The 23925-nt window shown below is 42.4% G+C and overlaps 1 protein-coding gene across 1 annotated transcript in view; it reads right to left on the bottom strand.

Annotated features, from left to right (window-relative positions):
* The window catches only part of LOC124551228 (microtubule-associated protein futsch-like), a 365786-nt gene that overhangs the window by 54013 nt on the left and 287848 nt on the right, over window positions 1–23925 (bottom strand). The window contains exons 33-34 of the mRNA XM_047126221.1: window positions 22706–22888; window positions 22458–22625 (exon numbers count right to left, since the gene is read on the bottom strand). Coding sequence (XP_046982177.1) covers window positions 22458–22625; window positions 22706–22888 — 351 coding nt within the window. The remainder of the gene's footprint in view (window positions 1–22457; window positions 22626–22705; window positions 22889–23925) is intronic.

The raw sequence follows: 23925 nt of genomic DNA, 5'->3' as shown, positions 1-23925 counted from the left end.
TTCCTGTGCTAACCTCTTCATCTCAGAGTAGCACTTGCAACCTACGTCCTCAATTATTTGCTTGATGTGTTCCAATCTCTGTCTTCCTCTACAGTTTTTGCCCTCTACAGCTCCCTCTAGTACCATGGAAGTCATTCCCTCATGTCTTAGCAGATGTCCTATCATCCTGTCCCTTCTCCTTATCAGTGTTTTCCACATATTCCTTTCCTCTCCGATTCTGCGTAGAACCTCCTCATTCCTCACCTTATCAGTCCACCCAATTTTCAACATTCGTCTATAGCACCACATCTCAAATGCTTCGATTCTCTTCTGTTCTGGTTTTCCCACAGTCCATGTTTCACTACCATACAATGCTGTACTCCAGACGTACATCCTCAGAAATTTCTTCCTCAAATTAAGGCCAGTATTTCATATTAGTAGACTTTTCTTGGCCAGAAATGCCTTTTTTGCCATAGCGAGTCTGCTTTTGATGTCCTCTTTGCTCCGTCCGTCATTGGTTATTTTACTGCCTAGGTAGCAGAATTCCTTTACTTCATTGACTTTGTGACCATCAATCCTGATGTTAAGTTTCTCACTGTTCTCATTTCTACTACTTCTCATTACCTTCGTCTTTCTCCGATTTACTCTCAAACCATACTGTGTACTCATTAGACTGTTCATTCCGTTCAGCAGATCATTTAATTCTTCTTCACTTTCACTCAGGATAGCATTGTCATCAGCGAATCGTATCACTGATATCCTTTCACCTTGTATTTTAATTCCACTCCTGAACCTTTCTTTTATTTCCATCATTGCTTCCTCGATGTACAGATTGAAGAGTAGGGGCGAAAGGCTACAGCCTTGTCTTACGCCCTTCTTAATACGAGCACTTCGTTCTTGATCGTCCACTCTTATTACTCCCTCTTGGTTGTTGTACATATTGTATATGACCCGTCTCTCCCTATAGCTTACCCCTACTTTTTTCAGAATCTCCAACAGCTTGCACCATTTTATCTTGTCGAACGCTTTTTCCAGGTCGACAAATCCTATGAAAGTGTCTTGATTTTTCTTTAGCCTTGCTTCCATTATTAGCCGTAACGTCAGAATTGCCTCTCTCATCCCTTTACTTTTCCTAAAGCCAAACTGATTGTCACCTAGCGCATTCTCAATTTTCTTTTCCATTCTTCTGTATATTATTCTTGTAAGCAACTTCAATGCATGAGCTGTTAAGCTGATTGTGCGATAATTCTCGCACTTGTCAGCTCTTGCCGTCTTCGGAATTGTGTGGATGATGCTTTTCCGAAAGTCAGATGGTATATCACCAGACTCATATATTCTACACACCAACGTGAATAGTCGTTTTGTTGCCACTTCCCCCAATGATTTCAGAAATTCTGATGGAACGTTATCTATCCCTTCTGCCTTATTTGGCTAGTCCTCCAAAGCTCTTTTAAATTCCGATTCTAATACTGGATCCCCTATCTCTTCTAAATCGACTCCTGTTTCTTCTTCTATCACATCAGACAAATCTTCACCCTCATAGAGGCTTTCGATGTATTCTTTCCACCTATCTGCTCTCTCCTCTGCATTTAACAGTGGAATTCCCGTTGCACTCTTAATGTTACCACTGTTGCTTTTAATGTCACCAAAGGTTGTTTTGACTTTCCTGTATGCTGAGTCTGTCCTTCCGACAATCATATTTTTTTCGATGTCTTCACATTTTTCCTGCAGCCATTTCGTCTTAGCTTCCCTGCACTTCCTATTTATTTCATTCCTCAGCGACTTGTATTTCTGTATTCCTGATTTTCCCGGAACATGTTTGTACTTCCTCCATTCATCAATCAACTGAAGTATTTCTTCTGTTACCCATGGTTTCTTCGCAGCTACCTTCTTTGTACCTATGTTTTCCTTCCCAACTTCTGTGATGGCCCTTTTTAGAGATGTCCATTCTTCTTCAACTGTACTGCCTACTGCGCTATTCCTTACTGCTGTATCTGTAGCGTTAGAGAACTTCAAACGTATCTCGTCATTCCTTAGTACTTCCGTATCCCACTTCTTTGCGTATTGATTCTTACTGACTAATGTCTTGAACTTCAGCCTACTCTTCATCACTACTATATTGTGATCTGAGTCTAAATCTGCTCCTGGGTACGCCTTACAATCCAGTATCTGATTTCGGAATCTCTGTCTGACCATGATGTAATCTAATTGAAATCTTCCCGTATCTCCCGGCCTTTTCCAAGTATACCTCCTCCTCTTGTGATTCTTGAACAGGGTATTCGCTATTACTAGCTGAAACTTGTTACAGAACTCAATTAGTCTTTCTCTCTTTCATTCCTTGTCCCAAGCCCATATTCTCCTGTAACCTTTTCTTCTACTCCTTCCCCTACAACTGCATTCCAGTCGCCCATGACTATTAGATTTTCGTCCCCCTTTACATACTGCATTACCCTTTCAATATCCTCATACACTTTCTCTATTTGTTCATCTTCAGCTTGCGACGTCGGCATGTATACCTGAACTATCGTTGTCGGTGTTGGGTTGCTGTAGATTCTGATTAGAACAACCCGGTCACTGAACTGTTCACAGTAACACACCCTCTGCCCTACCTTCCTATTCATAACGAATCCCGCACCTGTGAATGAAAATTGCCCCATGGACAGCTGAGGAGAGTCACCACAGCCTACACGTCATTCCATACTCTGCCTCTCATGTAATGCAACTCTGGTATATTTCCACTGTGGACTGTATGAGACAGTCTCGGAACTATGTTGTAACAATTGAGTGACTCAATGTGAGCGACTTAACGGTTGTCTTTCATAACCCCATCCACATTAAATACACATGGTGAGTTAAGTGTTTTGCACACGACTGAGTGATTTTTATTATTATTGTCAATCAATATATTCCACTTATGGTGAGCAACTTGGCCAACTGAACTGCATCAAAGATGAGTGTCCACTAAACAGATTACTCGCTGTACAGTAGTAGGCACTTACATTGAGGACATAGAATGTTCGAAACTGGAACAGATCAAAATGTACAAACATTATTTCATTAATCATTCAGAATCACTCAGATAATGGTCCAGCAATGAACACACATAATCCAAGCTAGTTATTGTTAACCCAAATTGCCAGTGCAGCTGAGACAGAAAAATAGAGAAATAAGACACACTAAAAAGAACATTAGAAAACAGTGTGTCCTTACTGCACTGAATGAGTACATGTGATCTACCAATATGTTGCGCATATCGTTAACAGTTCTATATCCACCTGGTTAGCAGAGAGCTCTAACGCACTGCTTCCTGGACTTGGGCAGGCGCGCCAGCCCCAGATCGAATCCGCCCGTCAGATTAACAATGAGGGCCAGTGTGCTGGTCAGCCCAGATGTGGTTTTTAGGCAGTTTTCCACATCTCTAGGTGAATACCAGGCACTGAATGAGTACATGTGATCTACCAATATGTTGCGCATATCATTAACAGTTCTATATCCACCTGGTTAGCCGAGAGTTCTAATGCACTGCTTGCTGGACTTGGGCAGGCGCGCCAGCCCCAGATCGAATCCGCCCGTCGGATAAACAATGAGGGCCAGTGTGCTGGCCAGCCCAGATGTGGTTTTTAGACAGTTTTCCACATCCCTAGGTAAATACCGGGCACTGAATGAGTACATGTGATCTACCAATATGTTGCGCATATCGTTAACAGTTCTATATCCACCTGGTTAGCCGAGAGCTCTAATGCACTGCTTCCTGGACTTGGGCAGGCGCGCCAGCCCCAGATCAAATACGCCCGTCGGATTAACAATGAGGGCCAGTGTGCTGGCCAGCCCAGATGTGGTTTTTAGGCAGTTTTCCACATCCCTAGGTGAATACCGGGCTGTTACCCTTGTCCTGCCTCAGTTACATGACTCGCAGACACTTGAAAATGTTTGCACTATTTCATGACTTACACTAGACACAGACAGCTGGGATACACTAATTCCTTCCTGGGGGGTACGGCGGGGGGGGGGGGGGGGGGGGGGGTGATGACCGAAAGGGCAACAGGGCTGACCCCCGTTGAAGAGGGACGAAGGGCCAAGACAATGATGATGATCATTAGCAGTTCTATACATAATAATGGTTCAAGAGCCACTCTGGACTTACATTTACCAAAGGAAACAAACAAAAAACTCAAAACAGTATTTTCTATCAGTCAATAAAACTGTATAGTAAATTACCAGAGACTGCTGACATATATCTATTTGAAAAAGCAGTTAAATCATAATGCATACTACACAATTAAAGATTATTTAGGGACCACAGAGTAGGAATTAAAAACAAAATGGGACTGCTGCAACACCCTGTCATCTGCTAATGATGGCAGTTTGCGCACGTCGAGGCATGGATGAGGATTGCACTGTTGATGACTCCCAGTGACAGATGCGGTACACACATGCGCATGCTTTCTGCTTGAAGAAACCATATACACTGCAAATTAAGTCTCTCCCTTGCTCATCATGCTCATCACTCAGCACCACCATCAGCAATGACAACTCTTAAAAAATGGAATAAAAATTCACTAAACAATTTGCTACGATCATGTTTAATGCACACATTAACTACGGCATTCAGGGCAGAAGGCTCAGTACACTACTGAATGCTCACTCATCGGCTAGCAGAGAATTCGCGATATAGGTGTGCTGAACAAGCCCAAACTCAACTGCCAGCATTCGTGTCTCCAAATATAACACATGATAACAAAGAAATCTTTTTACAACAAAATCATTCATCTGATGTATAGAGCATAAAAGGGCCATTCCATTACAATTCAACCAATTTGAGAAAATGTTCCGGCTGATAGTCTCAGATTTGGCTGAAAGTTAGCTCACCAATGCTACCAAGTGTGGAACACTCATGTACAAAATTTTAAGTTCCCCTGCCAATTAGTTACTGAATTATGACTTGTGAAAGACGGTGGTGTGACCCGGAAATTGCAACCCGCATCTGGCAATCTATCTTCAGACCCAACTTCAGGTCTTAATAACTTTGGAACTATTCCGCACCGTCCAGTGAAATTTTTACAACCCCATAACATCCACTTAGAGAACACCAACAACATATTTCTAAGGGAAAATAAAAAATTCCAAAATGTGATTAAAAAAATGTAATTCGTTAAAAGGTACATATTGTAGGCGCCCCCTATTCCAAATATAATTCACTCAAAAAGGGTATAATTTTTTGTGGTAAGCTTAATGTGGCCTAAACACACACAGAACTCATCATGCCCATATCAGTCACAAAAACTGAGTTACATGCACATGGAAATACAAAAATTTGAAAAATTACCTGAAAACCATGGATTTTCTAAGTGTGGTAGCACAAAAGGGACAAGTGATATCCAAGCCAAATTTCAAACACTGCATAAGTAGACCACAATATAATATGTGGCAAAATTTCAACTTGTTATTGCAAGGCATTTGAGTACAATAAAAGTTGACACAGATGTATTTGGTTACGTTTCTTTTAACACGATTTAGCAAGTAACAGTGATGGTGCAGACAGTTTTTTTCATATAAAATTGCAGCAATTGTTGGGAACCATTAGGCAACAGAAAGTTAAACAATCGTAGTTTTTAGGGACAGAATGAGTCATTGTTAGGCAGGAACAACAAAGGAAAGAAGCAACAATTACAGGTTACTCATGGTTTTAAGATTCTAGTTCAGACTGGTCAGTACTGTTGTGGAAATTAAGTATGGAGGCAGAAGAGTGTACTAGTAGTGCTTTTGTTCAAACAAGTTGCAGTATTGGTAGAGCACAAGCATCTGAATGTCATAAAACAACATATGGAACAAAATGTGGCATTCACTTTGTACTGTATGATCTGGATGAATCGGACGAAGATTTGTTGCTATGGAGATCTGGGATACACCCTGTGGGCACAAGAAGTACAGTTCCAGGAAACTTTAGTGTTTGTTATCATCATATGAAAGTGTTTCTGGATAAGTATTCTTTCCTACAATGAAGTTGTTTTGATCCATTTCGGATTCATAACAAGACAGTGAAGTGTAGCCTCAGAGAAATTGTTATAAAATCAGTATTGAAAGTGAATCAGTGCATGGGACTTAACATGTAACCAGGCCAAAAGTTACGTTCGAGGTGTGCTACACTGCTAAAAAATGAAGAATATTCTGATAATTTACATGACAGTGACGAAGAGTATCAGCCACCTACAACCACAGCGGATCAGCAATTAAATACTTCAGTGACTGCTCATGGTTTGTCTCCCATGAAGACACACAAAGTTGAGAAAAGAGACAGGCCCAGTTATGGTAGAAGAAAACTAAAAGAAGCTCAAATGGAATTAAAACACAAAATAGCTGACACACTAATGGTGGAAGAGGAAGAACTATCTGCTCCAAAGGAACATAAATCATGCCAGACATGCTCTGATTTGGACAAAATTGTGCATGATTTGAAAGAAAAATGTGCCATAGCCACACACCAGAAAAAAGTAGCTATTCTTACTCTTGCACCTTCCAGCTGGTCTATTGACTACACTGCAAAGGAATTCAATGTTTCTACATATATGGTAAAGCAAGCTAGGAAAATAAAAGCAACCCAAGAAGTGCTTCCACAACTTCAGCAGGCCCAGGGTAAGCAATTGAGTCCAGAAATAAAGGTGCTAGTGTCGGAGTTTTATGAAAATAATGACTACAGCCGAATAATGCCTGGAAAAAAAGACTATGTAAAGGTGAAAATGGGAAATGTACATGTACAGATGCAAAAAAAGACTGTTGCTATGCAACATATCAGAACTATATGTAGAATTCAAGGAAAGGTATCCCAGTACCAAAGTAGGTTTATCATCTTTTTTCAATCTTCGGCCAAAATGGGTTGTGCCTGTAAGTGCAAGGGGCACACACAATGTTTGTGTATGTGAGACCCATCAAAATGCTAAGCTGATGTTTGCTGCTATAAATGATTCTGGTCTGGATTACAAAGGTGTAATGAAGCTGTTTGTGTGTGACATCAGTTCCTACCAGTGCATGATACACAGGTGTGAAAAGTGTCCTGGTAAGGCAAATCTTGCCAAACACATGAATAACAAACTGTATGGTGAACTTCTTATGGATGATGATGAACTTGTTTCTTATAAACAATGGACACACATGGATCGCACAAGTCTTGAAACAAAGCAAAGTACAGTGAAGATTTTGTTGAGATGTGTTGTCAAAAAACAGACAAATTGACCACACACAGCTTCACAGCAACAGCACAAGCGGCTTATCTCCAGTTTTGTAAGGATAATTTGAAACAAGACGAAATTATAGTAATACTAGACTTTTCTGAAAATTATGCATTTATAGTTCAAGATGCCATCCAAGGATATCATTGGGACAACAGTCAAGCAACTCTCCAGCCATTTGCGATTTACAATAGAGGTGAATGAGGTGATGTGTGTGTCATGAGCCTGTGTGTTTTTAGTGACTGTTTAATTCATGATGCCACTGCAGTTCATGCCCACATTCGCACTGTCATGGCATATGTGACAAACAAGCTGCCGCACATACATTTTGCAAAATACTTTAGTGATGGGGCAGCTAGTCAGTACAAAAACTGTAAAAATATCAAAAATTTATGCATGCATTACCATGATTTTCAGATTCACGCAGAATGGAATTTTTTCACGACAATTCATGGTAAAAATGTATGTGATGGTATTGGTGCTACCATTAAGTGCATGGTATCACGAGCTAGTCTGCAGCACCCTACAGGAGGTCACATTCTAACACCTCTTCAATTATTTGCCTGGGTACAGAAAAATATCTCTGGCATACAATCATTCTCTGTTTCGAAAGATGAGGTGAAATCAGTCAAAGAGTTGCTAAAAAGCAGACTAGATCACGTTAAAACTGTTGCAGGCACAAGGAGCCATCATCACTTCTCTCCAGTGGACTCTGACAATATGCAGATGAGCAGACTGACCGGTTATAACTATAGGTTCATGCACAACAGTGTGTCTGACTCAGGATTCAGAAGCAAAAGCAGCAACATACAACCACGTTGCTATGTTATTGCTCTTTATAATGACAAATGGTACTTAGGATGTGTTGCAGAGTGCTGTGAAGCAGAAGGTGATGTATTTGTGAACTTCCTGGCACCAGCAGGCCCAGCAAGATCATTTCATTGGCCACATTTGGCAGACAGATGTTGGATTCCTTTTGAACATATTCTTATGACAGTTCCAGTTCCTACCACAGTGTCAGGAAGACAGTACAATTTGCCACTCAATGTACAGAGTACAGTAGCTAAAGTGTGGGAGAACTTCTGTTCGAAGCACAATCGACTGGTTTTTAGCAGTTAAAGTGCAGTAAACATTAATGATAGGTTGTGTTAATCTGTCTATCGTTGTTGCTTAGTGATTAAACAGTTGTGGGAGAGGATAAGAAGAGGCAGAACAGTTTACGATATGTTTTACAAAACTGTGTTGTGGAACAATGGCCACATCACCAAATACATCTGTCAACTTCCATTGTACACAAATGTCTTGCAATAACAGGCTGAAATTTTGAGATATATATCATTATGGTCTACTTATGCAGTGTGTGAAATTTGCCTTGGATACCACTTGTCCCTTTTGAGCTACCACACATCGGAAATCCATGTTTTCCAGGTAATTTTTCAAATTTTTGTATTTCTGTGTGCATGTAACTCAGTTTTTGTGACTGATATGGGCATGATGAGTTCTGTGTGTGTTTAGGCCACATTAAGCTTACAACAAAAAAATTTATACCCTTTTTGAGTGAATTATATTTGGCATAGAGGGCACCTACAATATGTACCTTTTAACGTATTACATTTTTTAAATCCCATTTTGGAATTTTTTATTTTCCCTCAGAGATATGTTGTTGGTGTTTTAATTCATGGAGTGTGTTCTCTAAATGTATGTTACTGGGTTGTAAAAATTTCACTGGACTGTGTGGAATAGCTCTAAAGTTATTAAGACCTGAAGTTGGGTCTGAAGATAGATTACCAGAAGTGGGTTGCAATTTCCCAGTCACGCCACCTTCTTTCACAAGCCATAATTCTGGAACTAATTGGCTGGGGAAACTAATACTTTGTACACGAGTGTTCCACACATGGTAGAATTAGTGTACTGAATTTCAGTAAAATCTGAGACTATGAGCTGGAGCCCCTGGTTGAACTGACATGGAATGACCCAATAGTAATGCCTTGTGATTTTCCGATCTCATGCGCTATGGGGGGGATGCTGACTCAATTTTTCAGGAGGAATGAAGGGAGGACACAAAGACATGCATGTGGCAAAGTTGGACATTTAAGGCCTGGAGTCAATTTTCTGGACAGACTGGAGTGCAAGAAGCATAACAGCACATTTGTGGTCCAGGCGTCACCAGTGTGCACAGTGATAAGTTATGTTTTGTACAAGGATAAGTCAATTATTATGAGCAGTTTAGTTATATTTTTGTTTATTTGTCATTTTCAGTCGATGACCCACGCTTTGTTTATCTGTTGTTATATCTTCGCAATTTTCAAGCTGCTAGGTTAGTTTCGTTATCGCTGCCATGCTGTTAATCATGGCTGGTCCACTATCTATTTGCACCAAAAAAGAGCAACATTCAGTGATCCGTGTTTAGTGGCCGGAAGACGTATCAGGGGCCAAAATTCATCGAAGACTTTCAATGCAGTATGGGAGCACTGTTTTGCCACAACGGAGTGTCTACTAATGGACTGAAAAATTCTGAAATAGTTGCACCAGTGTTATGCACAATGAAGGAGCTGGATGACTATTTACCACTACAAATGAAGAAACCACTGAGCATTCACATGAAATGATTCTCTTAGAGAGACAATTAACTATTGATGAAGTGGCACATCATCTGCAAATTAGTCACAGTTCTGCCTACATATCATCCAAAACAGACTTGGGTTTCATAAAGTTTGAGCAAGATGGGTCCAAAAACACCTCTCACAGTTGCATTAACAAACACGCTTGGACATCTGCAAAAAAACATGTGGATCGCTATGGTAACGAAGGGGACAACTTCGTAGCCAGGATTATTACTGGTGACAAAACATTGATCCATCATTAAAAGCTGGAGAGTAAACGGAAGAGTATGGGATGGAAATATCCATATTCCCCACGCAAGAAAAAGTTCAAGACCCAACCATCTGCAGGAAAACTGATGCTTATAGTTTTCTGGGACTCACAAGGTCCATACTGGAACATTATGGGGAAAGGTGCACAGCAATAAATAGTGTATGTTACAGTGAGATGCTTACTGCCAGGCTAAAGCCTGCAATTTAAAGCAAACGCCAAGGATTGCTGTCAAAAGGTGTTGTGCTGTTGCATGACAGTGCCCATCCACATACTGCTGCCCACACTGCTGAAACGCTCCAGAAACTCAAATTTGAAGTACTGGATCATCCTCCTTATAGTTCTGATCTTGTCTCCTTACTATCACTTGTTTGGTCCACTCAAACAGGCATTAAGGGGCCATCAATTTGCCTCAGACGAAGCAGTGAAAGAAGCGGTGCATTCCTGTCTCGCCAACTCAACTGAGAACCTTCTTTTATGAGGGCATCAGGAAGCTTGTACAACAATGGACCAAGTGCGTCGAAAGGCAAGGAGACTATGTTGAAAAATGATGTTCTTGTAAGTTTCCTATTTGATTACAATAAAATTTTATAACTACTTTGGGGATAATAACTGACTTACCCTCGTATTATAAGTTATCTGATGGAAACTTTGTATGATCAAAAGAACACTGTGAAATAGGGACCAATCGAATGAGGCAGTACAGTTGTTATGACATTGCCCTCATATTTGGGTGGATGGAGTTTGCTCTGTCTGGCCATTCTTCTTCATATTTTTAATAGTTTTCCTAAATCATTTCAGGCAAATAACTGGACAGTTCCTTCAAGCAAGGTCATGGCCGACCACTTTTCCTATCCTCATACACTAAAGGGCCAAAGAAACTGGTACACCTGCCTAATATCGTGTAGAGCCCCCACAAGCATGCAGAAGTGGTGTAACGCGGCATGGCATGGACTCAACTAATGTCTGAAGTAGTGATGGAGGGAATTGACACCATAAATCCTGCAGGGCTGTCCATAAACCCATAAGAGTATGAGGGGGTGGAGATCTCTTCTGAATAGCACATTGCAAGGCATCCCAGATATGCTCAATAATGCTCATGTCTGGGGAGTTTGGTGGCCAGTGGAAGTGTTTAAACTAGGAAGAGTGTTCCTGGAGCCACTCTGTAGCAATTACGGACATATGGGGTGTCACATTGTCCTGCTGGAATTCCCCAGGTCCAGCGGAATGCACAATGGACATGAATGGATGCAGGTGAACAGACAGAATGCTTGCGTACATGTCATCTGCCAGAGTTGTGTCTAAACGTATCAGAGGTCCCATATCACTCCAACTACACACACCCCACACCATTACAGAGCCTCCACCAGCTTGAAGAGTCCCCTGCTGACCTGTAGGGTCCATGGGTTGATGAGGTTGTCTCCATACCCGTATGTGTCCATCCGCTCTATACAATTTGAAACAACACTCGTCTGACCAGGCAACAAGTTTCCAATCATCAACAGTCTAATGTCGGTGTTGATGGGCCCAGGCGAGAGATAAAGCTTTGTGTCATGCAGTCTTCAGAGGTACAGGAGTGGGCCTTCGGCTCCAAAAGCCCATATCGACGATGTTTTGTTGAATGGTCCACATGTTGACACTTGTTGACGGTCCAGCACTGATGATTATGATGTGTGGTTTGTGGGGCACTCAACTTCGCGGTTATCAGCGCCCATACAAATTCCCAACCTTTGCTCAGTCCAATCTTGGCAGTTTCATGAATGATGATGAAATGATGAGAACAACACCAACACCCTGTCATCTCAAGGCAGGTTAAAATTCCTGACCCCACCAGGAATCGAACCCAGCCCAGCACTTAAATCTGCAGAAATTTGCAGAAGGGTTGCACTTCTGTCATGTTGAACGATTCTCTTCAGTTGTCATTGGTCTCGTTCTTGCAGGACCTTTTTCTGGCTGCTGCAATGTCAGAGATTTGATATTTTACCGGATTCCTGATATTCATGGAACACTTGTAAAATGGTCATATGGGAAAATCCCCACTTCATTGCTACCTCGGAGATGCTGTGTCCCATCGCTTGTGTGCTGATTATAACACCACATTTAATCTCACTTAAATCTCAATAATCTGCAATTGCATCAGTAACTGATGTAACAACTGCACCAGCCACTTGTGGTCTTATATAGGTGTTGCCGACTGCAGCGCCGTATTCTGCCTGTTTACATATCTCTGTATTTGAATATGCATATCTACACCAGTTTCTTTGGCACTTCAATGTACATTCTGCATTTCTATATATATTTGAGTGATTGATTTTCACTGTATTATGATGACAAATCCTATTGCAATACCCAGACAAATAAATAAGTAAAACAGAGATACATTTGCAATGACGAGTGTGGACCCTCAGGTGATTAACTAATGGTTATCAGTGTTTGTTGCTGTGGAGGGAGAGATGTTGCGGTCTTGGCATCCCTCACGTATGTGCTGGAGAACCAGCAACATCAGGGCACGGATTTATGTGGTACTACAGGGCACAACCTGCAGAAAGAACACCAGTCCGTGCCTAGCAGAAGATATGATGACACTAGTTGCAAGCTCTGCTCCATATGCGGTTATGCAAATTGAAGTGTGCATGCATTATATGGGGTGATTCAGCTAAATGGTTTGACTGAAATATTTCTGAAACTGTTTAAGATATTGTTATTCTGTTTCCATCCAGATGAATTGTGAAACAGTTCACAAAATAACATATAGTCTCTTTTCATACCTATGTTAATTACAGAGATATTGGCATCAACTTTTTTTTTTTTGTGTACTACAGTAATTTCTGATGCTAGTATCATAGTTCTAAAAAAGACTGAATCAATACTATTCCATTCTTCAAAATTCTATCACTAGTATCAGAGTAATTACAGTATTTACAGGGTGATGAGGCATGCTGGCACTTGGAAAAGGTGAGAAAAGTGACAAAATATTTTTTTAAATGTGATTAAAAGATGATAAAATATTTTTGAAAGGTAACAAACTGTTTCAATAAACAGATATGCCACAAATGAATTGTTTTCATTTTTGATAATCCCCTACCAAAATTACTGGTTGAGACCATAATAAATTTCTCTTTTATGATCCTGGATGAGGTACGGCCAATTTATCCTTCATACAAATTTATTGATATATGCAAGTACACTGGTAATTTGACATTGGTAATTCGATATTCATATCCGTAATTCACACACAAAATATACATCACACTTTTCCAACTAATGACATTCTACACTTCAGTACTGGATTTCTATTTCTAAGGAATCTTGGGAAAAAAATAATCATACTAGATTTTCTTCTCAAGTTTTCCTGAATGGTTTCCACCTCCCTTCCTTTCACACATTCTTCTACTTTCATTTGTGGACCCTCAAGCATATACTGGGCCGATTTTGATGCTGTTAACACCCTCACCCCCTCCCCGAGTGCTTTCTTCAGTTTAGCTGAAGTTTGAGACAGAAGATCACCTTGTGGGTCATTAATAGTCAGTGCACTTTTTTTTCTTTTCTTTCAGAGCAGTTGTCTCACAGTCAGATGATTTTTTCGTGTTATTCATGTTTTTAATCTGCTCTTCAAGATAATTTTTATTCTCTTCCTCTTTTTGCTTTTCTTCGTATTCCCCTTTCCTTTCACATTCTTACTTATAAGAAAAGCAATTTTGATGCGCTTGCTGTCCATAACTAATGAACTGTGAGTCAATGGACACAGAAAGAAAATGTAGTTATTGTCCCAAAGCCTCCCTCACAGTCAAAACACCATTTAAAAATATTTTGGCCATTGCTATCTCTGTCAGCATTTCTGTGGGACAATTTAAGACATGTCTTTAAGTTTTGAAACATTTGGAAACTTTACCACTGTGGATGATGTCTCTTTTTGAGTTCTGTTGCCAGTAATTGCTTGTTACCTAAAACTGTGTCACCCATTTCAAACTGCTGAACCTTCCACTCATCTAGTAAGTAATCTTGCCGAAGATTGAATAGGATTATTTTTGATTGACTGATTAATTAATTGAGAGGGTTTATGGGACTAAAGGGACCAAATGGCGAGGCCATCAGTCCTGTGATTCTGAAGGTAGTCAGTGGAGAATGAGGGTCCATTAAAAGTGGATGGATCCAGGCAGGGGAACCAAATTATACAAAATAAATGAAGTTGAAAACACATACACACAGTGAAAGGCATAAAAGGTGAGACTAAATCTAAAAATTGGAAAAAAGGGGGGTGGTCTTTCCATGGGGAAGTGGTCATGGGGTCCCAGACCGAGAAGACATGAAGAGAGGTCCTAACCACAAACACCCTGCCCCTTCTCCAAAAGTAAAGTAAAAACTTATATCTCGAAATAAAAACCACTTTCACGGAGTAAACTGACAACCAGTTCAACCATCTGTGAATCATCTGCTAATATTAAATCTGAGGAATCAGGAAGACTATATTTAGCATGAAGGGCCAAAAGAAGGGGACATTCCACCAATATGTGGGATATCATCTGTCTGGCTCGACAACCACATTGTCGGGGTGGTTCGTTCTGTAGGAGGAAACAGTGGGTGAGCCTGGTATGACCAAAACGTAGACAGCATAGAACAGTGGACTCCTGAGAGGAGTCGAAGGAAGAGCACCAAACTGCAGTAGACTCCTTGATAGTGCAGAGTTTATTACTATGAGCAGTTGTGGACCAGAAGTCATTCCATTTTTGGACAAAGAGAGATTTGACGTAGATCCATACATCCACAGATGGAATCATGAAAGGAAATGGGGCGTAAGTATCTGCTTCTCTAGCCAAACGGTCAGCCAGTTCATCACCTGGGATTCTCACATTACTTGGGACCCACAGAAAGACAACTGAGCAGGCGGCATGGCCAAGTGCAGAGAGAAGGTCATGGGTAGCAGAAACCAAAGGGTGACGATAATAGCATCGGTCGATAGCCTGCAGGCTGCTCATTGATTCTGAGCAAATTAAAACACAGTGGAGGGAGGCCTGAGGAACAAAATGTAGGGCTCCGTGAATGGCTAGAAGCTTTGCTGTCAACATTCTACATGGTCCCGGCAATAAGTGGTGTTCTAAGCCAGTAGGAGAATTGAAAGCATATCACCTTATCGATTGTCTTAGTGTAGAAGATGGTGACGCCCTGGAACTCTACAAGGATGGCACGTACAAAATGCCTGAAAAACATAGGGGCAACAGAGATCTTAGTACCCAAGAGTAGATCGGTCCCAATCTGTGGTATAGGCACCATCCAGGAGGAAAAACACAGGGTGCATTTCAGTGGAGATGGAGGTCCCGACAGAGTGAAGTGAGACACACGCCAACTAGCAATCCCATCCATGGGCGGGTGTCTGGAGGGAGACACCCCTCGTTGGCAAAGACAACAGGGTACACGGTATGGTCAGGAAATTGGAGAATAGTGACTGCGTAAGAAACCAGGAGTTGGCTCCATCGTATTTGTAGAGGGTGGGGGGGGGGGGAATCCCCACTTGTGTGAGGAGACTGTCAACGGGACTAGTGTGAAAGGCACCAATTGCCAGATGCACATTAGAATGGTGAAAGGAGTCAAGCAGGTGCAAAGTGGAAGGAGCGGCTGGGCATTAAAACTGGTTACCATAATCTTTTCTGGATAAGACCAGAGCACAGTAAAGATGGAGAAGAGTGGTACGGTCTGCATCCCAAGAGGTGTTGGCCAGGAGATCAGAGCAGTAAGCTTCCTCATGCATGTAGTCCTTAGGTGGCAAATATGGGGCAGCGAAGTCAGCTTCTTATCAAAAACAAGGCTCAAGAGATGGGACTGTGCTACAACATCGAGTATCTAGTTGCCTAAATAAAGTTCAAGATTGGAGCGTACTGTGGGTCGATGACAAAAACGCATAACCCACATTTTGGAGGGAGAAAACTGGAGGTCATGAGAGGTGGCCCATGCAGAGGCCAGTCAGATTGCACCTTGGAGCCAGCACTGAGCAGATACTACTCAGTGGAAGCTGCATCAGGTGCAAAAATCATCAATGGACAACGCTGGCGTAACCAGAGGCCCGACAGATGTTATATGTCCATTGATGGCTATGAGGAAAAGTGTGACAATTAGCACTGAACCCTGTGGGATACCATTCTCATGAATCCGAGGGGCGTTGAGTGAAGCGCCAACTCGAACCCGGGAGAGCCGGTGAGGTAAAAACTAGCAGATATAAATCAGAAGGGGTCCATGCAAGCTGCAGTCATGGAGGGTAACTAAAATGTGATGGCGCCAAGCCATGTCGTACGCCTTACTTAGGTCAAAGAAGACCACAACAAGGTGCCGGCAGTTAGTAAAAGCCTGTTTCCAGTCTGAGTATATGGTCAGTGGGAGATCGTGCTGCCTAGAAGCCACACTGACACAGGGACAAAAGCCCTGAGATTTGAGTACTCAAAACAATCTGAAGTCTGAAGCTAACCAATCTCTCGAGTGGTTTACAAAGTATGTTCGTCAGGCTAACTGGACGGTAGTTGTTGAGAGACGTTGGGTTCTTCCCGGGCTTAAGGACGGGATAACTATACAGGTTTCCCATTGTGACAGAAAAACACCCGTGAGCCAAATGTGGTTGAAGACCATGAGGAGATGTTGCCTCTGTGGAACGCCCAAGTGTTGGATCATCCGGTTGCAGATGGAATCTGTGCCTTGGGCCATGTCTCATGAAGAGGTAAGAGCCTGCAAGAATTCCCATTCAGTGAAGGGTTCATTATGGGGCTCAGTGTGGTGTGGGATGAAACAGAGGGGGGTCTGCGTTTCTGCCAGAGAAAGGTAGCAGGATAGGAAGAGGACGCCGATGCTGTCGCGAAGTGTGTCCTGAGGTGTTCTGCAAGGACCAATGGATCAGTGCACAGAGCACCTTTGAGGTTAAGACCCTGGACCAGTTGGCTGTCGCTGGCGGCCCAGATAACTACGGAGCTTTGACCAAACCTGCGATGAAGAGGCATACATCCCCAGAAGGAAACATCGTGCTCCCAGCACTCCATTTTATGCTGCTTAATAAGGCGACAAGCCTTAGCATGGAGACACTTAAAAGAGGAGGTTAGTCAGTGAAGGGTGTCGTTTAAATCACTGCAGCACCCGTCGGTGGTCCCGAGCAGCGACTGCGACATTCTTGGTCCTCCACGGTACCAGTCGGCGACGAGGGGGACCTGTGGATAGGGGACAGCTGTGCCAGCAGCATGAAAGCATGAAGAATAGTGGCCGAGACACCATGCACAACTGCATCAATGGGATTTGAGAGGGAGGTCTCAAAGTGCACAGCAGACATATATAAAAGCCAATTGGCCCTGCAGAATGCCCAACATGGGGGCCTGTCTGCCTGGCAGCACCAGGGGAACAATAGAGTCACCGGAAAGTGGTCACTGTCACAATCATCATCATGGTGTGATCAATGTAGGGAAGCCACGTAAGCAGGGGAGATCGTGAGATCAACAGCAGTAAATGTGCCACGAGCGGCGTTGAAGTGGGTAGGGGAACCATCATTTAGGGGAGACAAATCAAGGTCCGTGATAAGTTGGTCAATTAGGAGACCCCTACCCACAGTGGGTGGTGGGCATTGAAGTCCCCAAGGAAGAGAGATGGGGGAGGGATGTTGCTGGATTAAGGTAGACAGTTCAACATAAAGAAGTGGCATATTTGGAGAGAGGTAGACATTGCAAATGGTGATTGCCACCCCTAGCCCCTAACTGCTATTGCTTCCAAGTTGTTACGTAGGGGGATCCAGTCACTAATGAAACTGGAGCGAACCAAACTGCAGACCCCGCCACATGCTACCCTGGGGCCTGCACGGTTCTGACAGAATGCCCAATAAGCACAAAATATTGGAGAGTGGTCAGTATGGAAATGTATTTCTTGAAGAACAAGACAGAGTGCAGAATAGGAGGAGACAAGACGTTGTATTTCCGGTTTCTGATAGGTGATGATAGTATCCACTGCAATTCCACTGGATGATCATGTGGCAAGAGTCCAGCTTAGACATGAAGAAGCCAGAGGAGGTCATGTCACTCAGTCAGTGGTTGTCACCAACAAGGATGACATGACATCCATAAATAAGATGTCAGACTCTGCTTGCGAGGGGTGAGGTGGCACCTCCGGGGGCACCAGGCTGGGGGGAGGGGAGAGGAGGTGTGGGGTGCCTTGTCTTGGGACTGTTGTTTCTTCTTCTTCTTCTTCTTCTTCTTCTTCTTCTTCCCCTCTTTCAGATTTGGAGGAGGGTGACTGCACAGTCGGGAACCGAAAGAGAGTTGGTGACCTTTGGAGTACACAGATGGTGCCTCTTGTGGCTGAATGGTGGTAGGTCTCTTCTGGCCTGAGAGAAGACGGGGAGAGGGGTCTCAGGAGGGAGCCCGATCACCAGCAGGTGCCGAAGCAGAGGGGCACTTCTTCAGGCAGGGAGAGGGAGCGGCTCCCAGATGTGGGAACTGCAGCGGAAGGGAGGGGGAAGGGGGGGGGGGGCATAGGGCTGGTGTAAGGAAAAGATAGGAGGGGGGAAAGGGTGTAACAGAGGCAGAAGTGGAAGAAAGTGACACTGGATGGGTTTCCCTCATGGAGTGGGTGTCCACAGTCACCACACAGAGGGGTCTGGCGTACAGTGGGAAGAAATACGCCCAAAACGCAAGCAGCAAAAGCACCTCAAGGGTGGTGGGACGTATGCCTTTACATCACAGCTGTAGCACATAACTTTGACATTCTCTGGGAGGGTATCCCTCTTGAAAGCCAGAATGAGAGCACCAGTATCGGTGCGGTTGTCTTGGTGACCCTTCTGCACATGTTGAACAAAAAGAATGTTGCTTCACTTCAGATTAGCCCAGAGTTCTTCATCAGTTTGCAGGATGAGGTCCCTATGGAAAATCACTCCCTAGACCATATTCACGGATTGGTGGAGAGTATAGACACTGGGACATTGCCAAGACGATCACAAGCACTAACAGCTGCAGATTGGGTGGCAGAAGTGGCTGTGGTCAACAGGGAGCCTGACAGCATCCTACTAATAGACTCCACTTCACCAAACTTGTCCTCGATATTCTCCACAAAAAACAAAGGCTTTGTCTAGTAAAGACGGGGCAGCAGAGGGGAAGACTGCGAGGTCATACCACCCACTCCAATCAGGAGCTCTCCCCATGGGTGTCCTCCACCCACAGCAAGGGCCGCATGGCATTGTGCCCATTGCTGCGAGTTCCAGTGTTCTAAGAAGACAAGCAACCACTCCTTGGCATACATGGGGAGGTAACAGATCAGGTATCAGTAGCGCAATGCCCGTGTGGTCAGGGGCTCAGCCAGACAGGTACACAAAAGCCCCACCACAAAAAAATGGTTCAAATGGCTCTGAGCACTATGGGACTTAACTTCTAAGGTCAAGGTCATCAGTCCCCTAGAACTTAGAACTACTTAAACCTAACTAACCTAAGGACATCACACACACATCCATGCCCGAGGCAGAATTCGAACCTGCGACCGTAGTGGTCGCGTGGTTCCAGACTGTAGCGCCTAGAACCGCTCGGCCACTCCAGCCGGCAGCCCCACCACAGAGACTGGCTATAGCATGCTGGTGACCTAGCAGGGTGGAAGGGGGACTACAGCAGGGAAGGAAGGGGGGAGAGGAATCCACACCATAGATGATGCTAGGAAGGGAGTTCTTCCCCAAATAGCTCACACTAAAAATAGAAAATTTAGAAGTGGAGGCCAAAACCTCAAGCGGGGACCTAAATGTCAAAAAGGATGAAAGAAAAGGCAGAAGGAACAGAATTGCAAGCAATACAGGGAAGCAGGTGATAGCCAGGTTGATATAAATCAGAACACCAAGAGAGGAGAAGGAGGGGGCCACAGGGAAGGAGCGAGGATAGGAAGGGAGGGCAGGGTAAAGGAAATGCAGCCAGGGAAGGGAGAGTTGGCTGCAATAGCTCGGGGCCCCAGGTGCGTCACACACGAACTCGTGAAAGAGCCCTGAGCTCCATGGGGGGAAGGGGAGGGGGGGCATCATTTTTGGAAACCTTAACACGGCACTGAAGTTTCTGGTCTTTTATTCTTTCTTTAAGGTTTAAAAATGTAAGAATTTTTAGAGGTACACTTGATAAGCATGTCTCTTCCATCACATTCTTGTAAGCTGTGATACAATGTTTTTGGCCATTCTTTAGAAACTATAACTTGTCATGTTCTTCCAGCAACTTAAAATAAAGACTTATCTGTTTTGGGCATGAAACTGGCTGCTGTCTTATGCAGAAGTTCTCGATTTTGTACCCAAATAAGGAGATACAGCACGCAGGATGAGGAGGAAATGGAGAGTAGCACATTGGTGAATCTGAAAGAAAAGGGACACAGAGAGAATGTGGCTTCCATTCTTTCTGTGTCATTCACATGTAGTGAATGTTGTTTAGATTCAAAAATAAATTTCTTTCACAGGATGAGAGAAACCAGATACACTACTCCTTCACACAGTATTCAGAAGGAACGCGAAGACGACAGCTGAGTTGTATGCAGAAAAATATACGACAGACATGGTCCGACAAGAATTATGAGTTAGCGAATTTGAAAAAATTGTTATTGAAAAGGCATCGGAATAGTAGACAGAGGGTAAAGAATGCACCTGCAATTAGCGGAGTGAATGAAATTTAACTTGCGGGCTATTGTTTATAATCCACATGTCAGCTGCAGAGAAACTGAGCATGCCTCTGGAAGTCAGTACAGCATTGCTCGGATTTTGAATGCTGTTTTACAGATCCATTCAAATTTTTATGTGCACCTATCTTTCAAGTCTATGGAAGGAATGAGATAAAAATTGTTACCACAGTTAACTAGTGTGTCACTCCAACCACATGTAGGCAAGTGTGATTAGTATCAGTTTTAAATTAAACTTTCCTCCACTATTGCACTTTTGTAAGTAGACACTGTTACCTGTGACACACTGTAGCATCCCATCAGCCTGACACAGCAGCTCCATATTGCATCATCTGCTGTTCTGAAGATTGTAATTTCTTCGCAACTACTAATCAAATTTTCAAGTATGAAATACTATCCAATTCATCTCTTTTAGAACTGAGATTGTATCTGCATAAATTACAATAGTTCCATTGTAAAAAACAAAGTTGATACCAATGTTTCTGTAATTAATTTACTAACAAAAAGAGAAATATGTCATTTACTGAGAAGCCAGTAAACCATGGATCTCTCAGAATCAAATAGCATTGTGTAAAACAGCCTCAAATGTCTGTCTACTTTACAAATGCGTTAAAATGTTAAATATTTGCCTTTAAGCAAGTAAGTGAGAAAAAGTTTCGAAAAGGCTTTAAATTATGCTTAAAGTTTGTTGGAAGTAGCTAAGTGCTCCCATTCTCAAGTACTAGAGGAATAAAGTCCGGGTATTTGTGCACCATCAGTTATGCGGCCTTAAGATAAATACAGTTTCTAGCTGTGACACATGTTTCATTGTGCTAAACTTTTAACGTAAGATTATACCTCAAAATGAGTAAATTACGACAGCATTTTAAATTTAATCAATAATGACAGCAAATATTGAAAATCATATTTTTGTTGCTCCTGGAAGTCATTGGATTCGCAACTTGCAGCTAGTGCTGCTTTCCAGGATAGTGTCTTCATAATATATATTCTTCACAACTTATTTTGGTGAAAACCAAATTATAATATTTTAAACAGCTCACGAAATATCTGAGATGAACACTATGGACAGTTTAAAAGTATTTGTGCCCTACTGTTCCAACATTTTTTTTGTTATAATTAATATTACCTCTCTTCTATAATATTTTATAATACTAATTTATTCTGGGGTATTTTATCTGAAACAAGAGTTCACTTCTGATTTCCTTCCACGTCCAACAGACCCCTCAGTTGGATTCTCTAGATTACGTACAAGAGGTAATCTAACTTCTAACTGTCACTTGGAAAATGTGAAGTTACATAATTAATCTTTTATTTGTTTGGAAGAGGTTTCATTGTGAACAATGAAACCTCTGGACCACAGTACTGTATCACACCATGAACAGAATCAAAGAGGCACAAGCCTGTCAATAAAAGTACACCATTGTATAGCACTGTATTTTTGGTTTCTGTGGAAATGTCTAAGCTGTATCAGGCCAATCCAGACAGTTAAAGGTGTGCTCCCAAATCGTGGTACGATACTCCACTTTGTCAATGTGATGTGCCATATTGGCTCATCTCCTCTAGCAGCGTGCCGTGGTACTGCGGTGTGGAGTTTTCATTGCGTACTGGGATTGCATACAATACTCAGAGGAAGAATTCTTTTTTTTTCTACTGAGGTGGAATTAAAATTTTATGAATACTCCCGGCAATGTAATATCAGGTCATACATCACTATCTCGGGCCTTTACTTACTTTAAATGGTGGATTCCTCCTCTTGTTCAAAACAGGTGAAACTTCATCTGTAACACAACTCGCCGGGGAAGCAAACAGATGTATCATTTCTGCACCGTTCCTCTGTCCAATGACAGTGTGGGTTTTTGTAGCTGAGCACGTTGGCAAATCTGTCCTGCTATTATCCTCCTACAAAGCATATGACAAGTTAGTGAATTTAAATTAAATTATGCAACACAAGACTGCAAGTACCAGAATCTGTCACTCACATTCCGCGACGAACACCTCGATCTGCTCTTTGTTGTAGGAGAGAGGCATGGTGAAACACCATTTGTCCTGGGTGTAGAAGCCTCCGTAAAGGAAGGCTCCCGGTCCAGTCCTTTCCTTGGCGTCACCATACCCCTCGAGACGCAACAGACTGACGCACCGTCGTCTGAATCACTCAAGCCACACTGTGAACAACAACAACAACAACTCCTTACTAACTTAAAAATAGAAAAAAATATGAAAGCTACCTTTTGAAACTGCCAGTTTCTCCCTAAAGAAGGAAAGAGTGACAGATAGGGGAATGCTGGATGTGAAGGGCAGGTCACACATCTCTCAGGATCAGAGAAAGCCTCCTGTTCTGCCAAACAATGAACTCAGATCACCAACCAATGGTAATACATCGCTATATCTACAACTACAAGACTATTTCACAAATCACACTTAAGTAGCAGGCAGAAGGTTTACTGAACCATCTTCGGGCTATTTCTATACTGTTCCGCTCTCTAACAGTGTGCAAGAAACACGAACACTTAAATGTTTCTGTGCTAGATATGAGTTCTCTATTTTAATGACCATTTCTCCCCACACAGGGCATCGCAGGAGGAATGGTCAATATTTATGGATACGACAACAACGAACATATGAAGCAAAAAACTCTCGTATACCTGGGCTGTAAAATGCATACCTCAAGAGCTAGCTATGAGCACTTATACATGTACAATACTGAGAGACAAATCTCTTCTACTACTTCATTTTAATACTTGCCAACCCATCTTCTGTATTATATCTGTGACACTTGCTCCCCTATTTTGCAATAATACAAAATGAGCTGCAGTTCTTTGAATTTTTTCAATGTGCTCCTCAATTCTATCTGGTAACGATCCTGTAGTGTGCAGCAGTACTCAAAAAGAGGACAGACAAGAGCAGTGTAGAGTGCGTCTTTAGTAGCTCTGCTGACATCTTCTAAGTGTTCTGCCAATAAAACACAGTCTTTGGTTCGACTCCCCCACAATATTTTCTATGTGATCATTCCAATTTAACTTGTTGATAATTGTAATCCCTAGGTATTTAGTTGAACTGATAGCCTTTAGATTTATGCAACTTAACATGTAACCAAAATTTAAAAGATTCCTGTCACTACTTATGTGAATGACTTCACATTTTTCATTATTTCATTGAATTCACACTTTCCATTATTTAGAGTCAATTGACATTTTTTGGA

This window comes from Schistocerca americana, chromosome 9 (genome assembly GCF_021461395.2).
Source record: "Schistocerca americana isolate TAMUIC-IGC-003095 chromosome 9, iqSchAmer2.1, whole genome shotgun sequence".
In the NCBI taxonomy this organism is placed as follows: Eukaryota; Metazoa; Arthropoda; class Insecta; order Orthoptera; family Acrididae; genus Schistocerca; species Schistocerca americana.
This window is presented reverse-complemented; position numbering and strand designations above follow the sequence as displayed.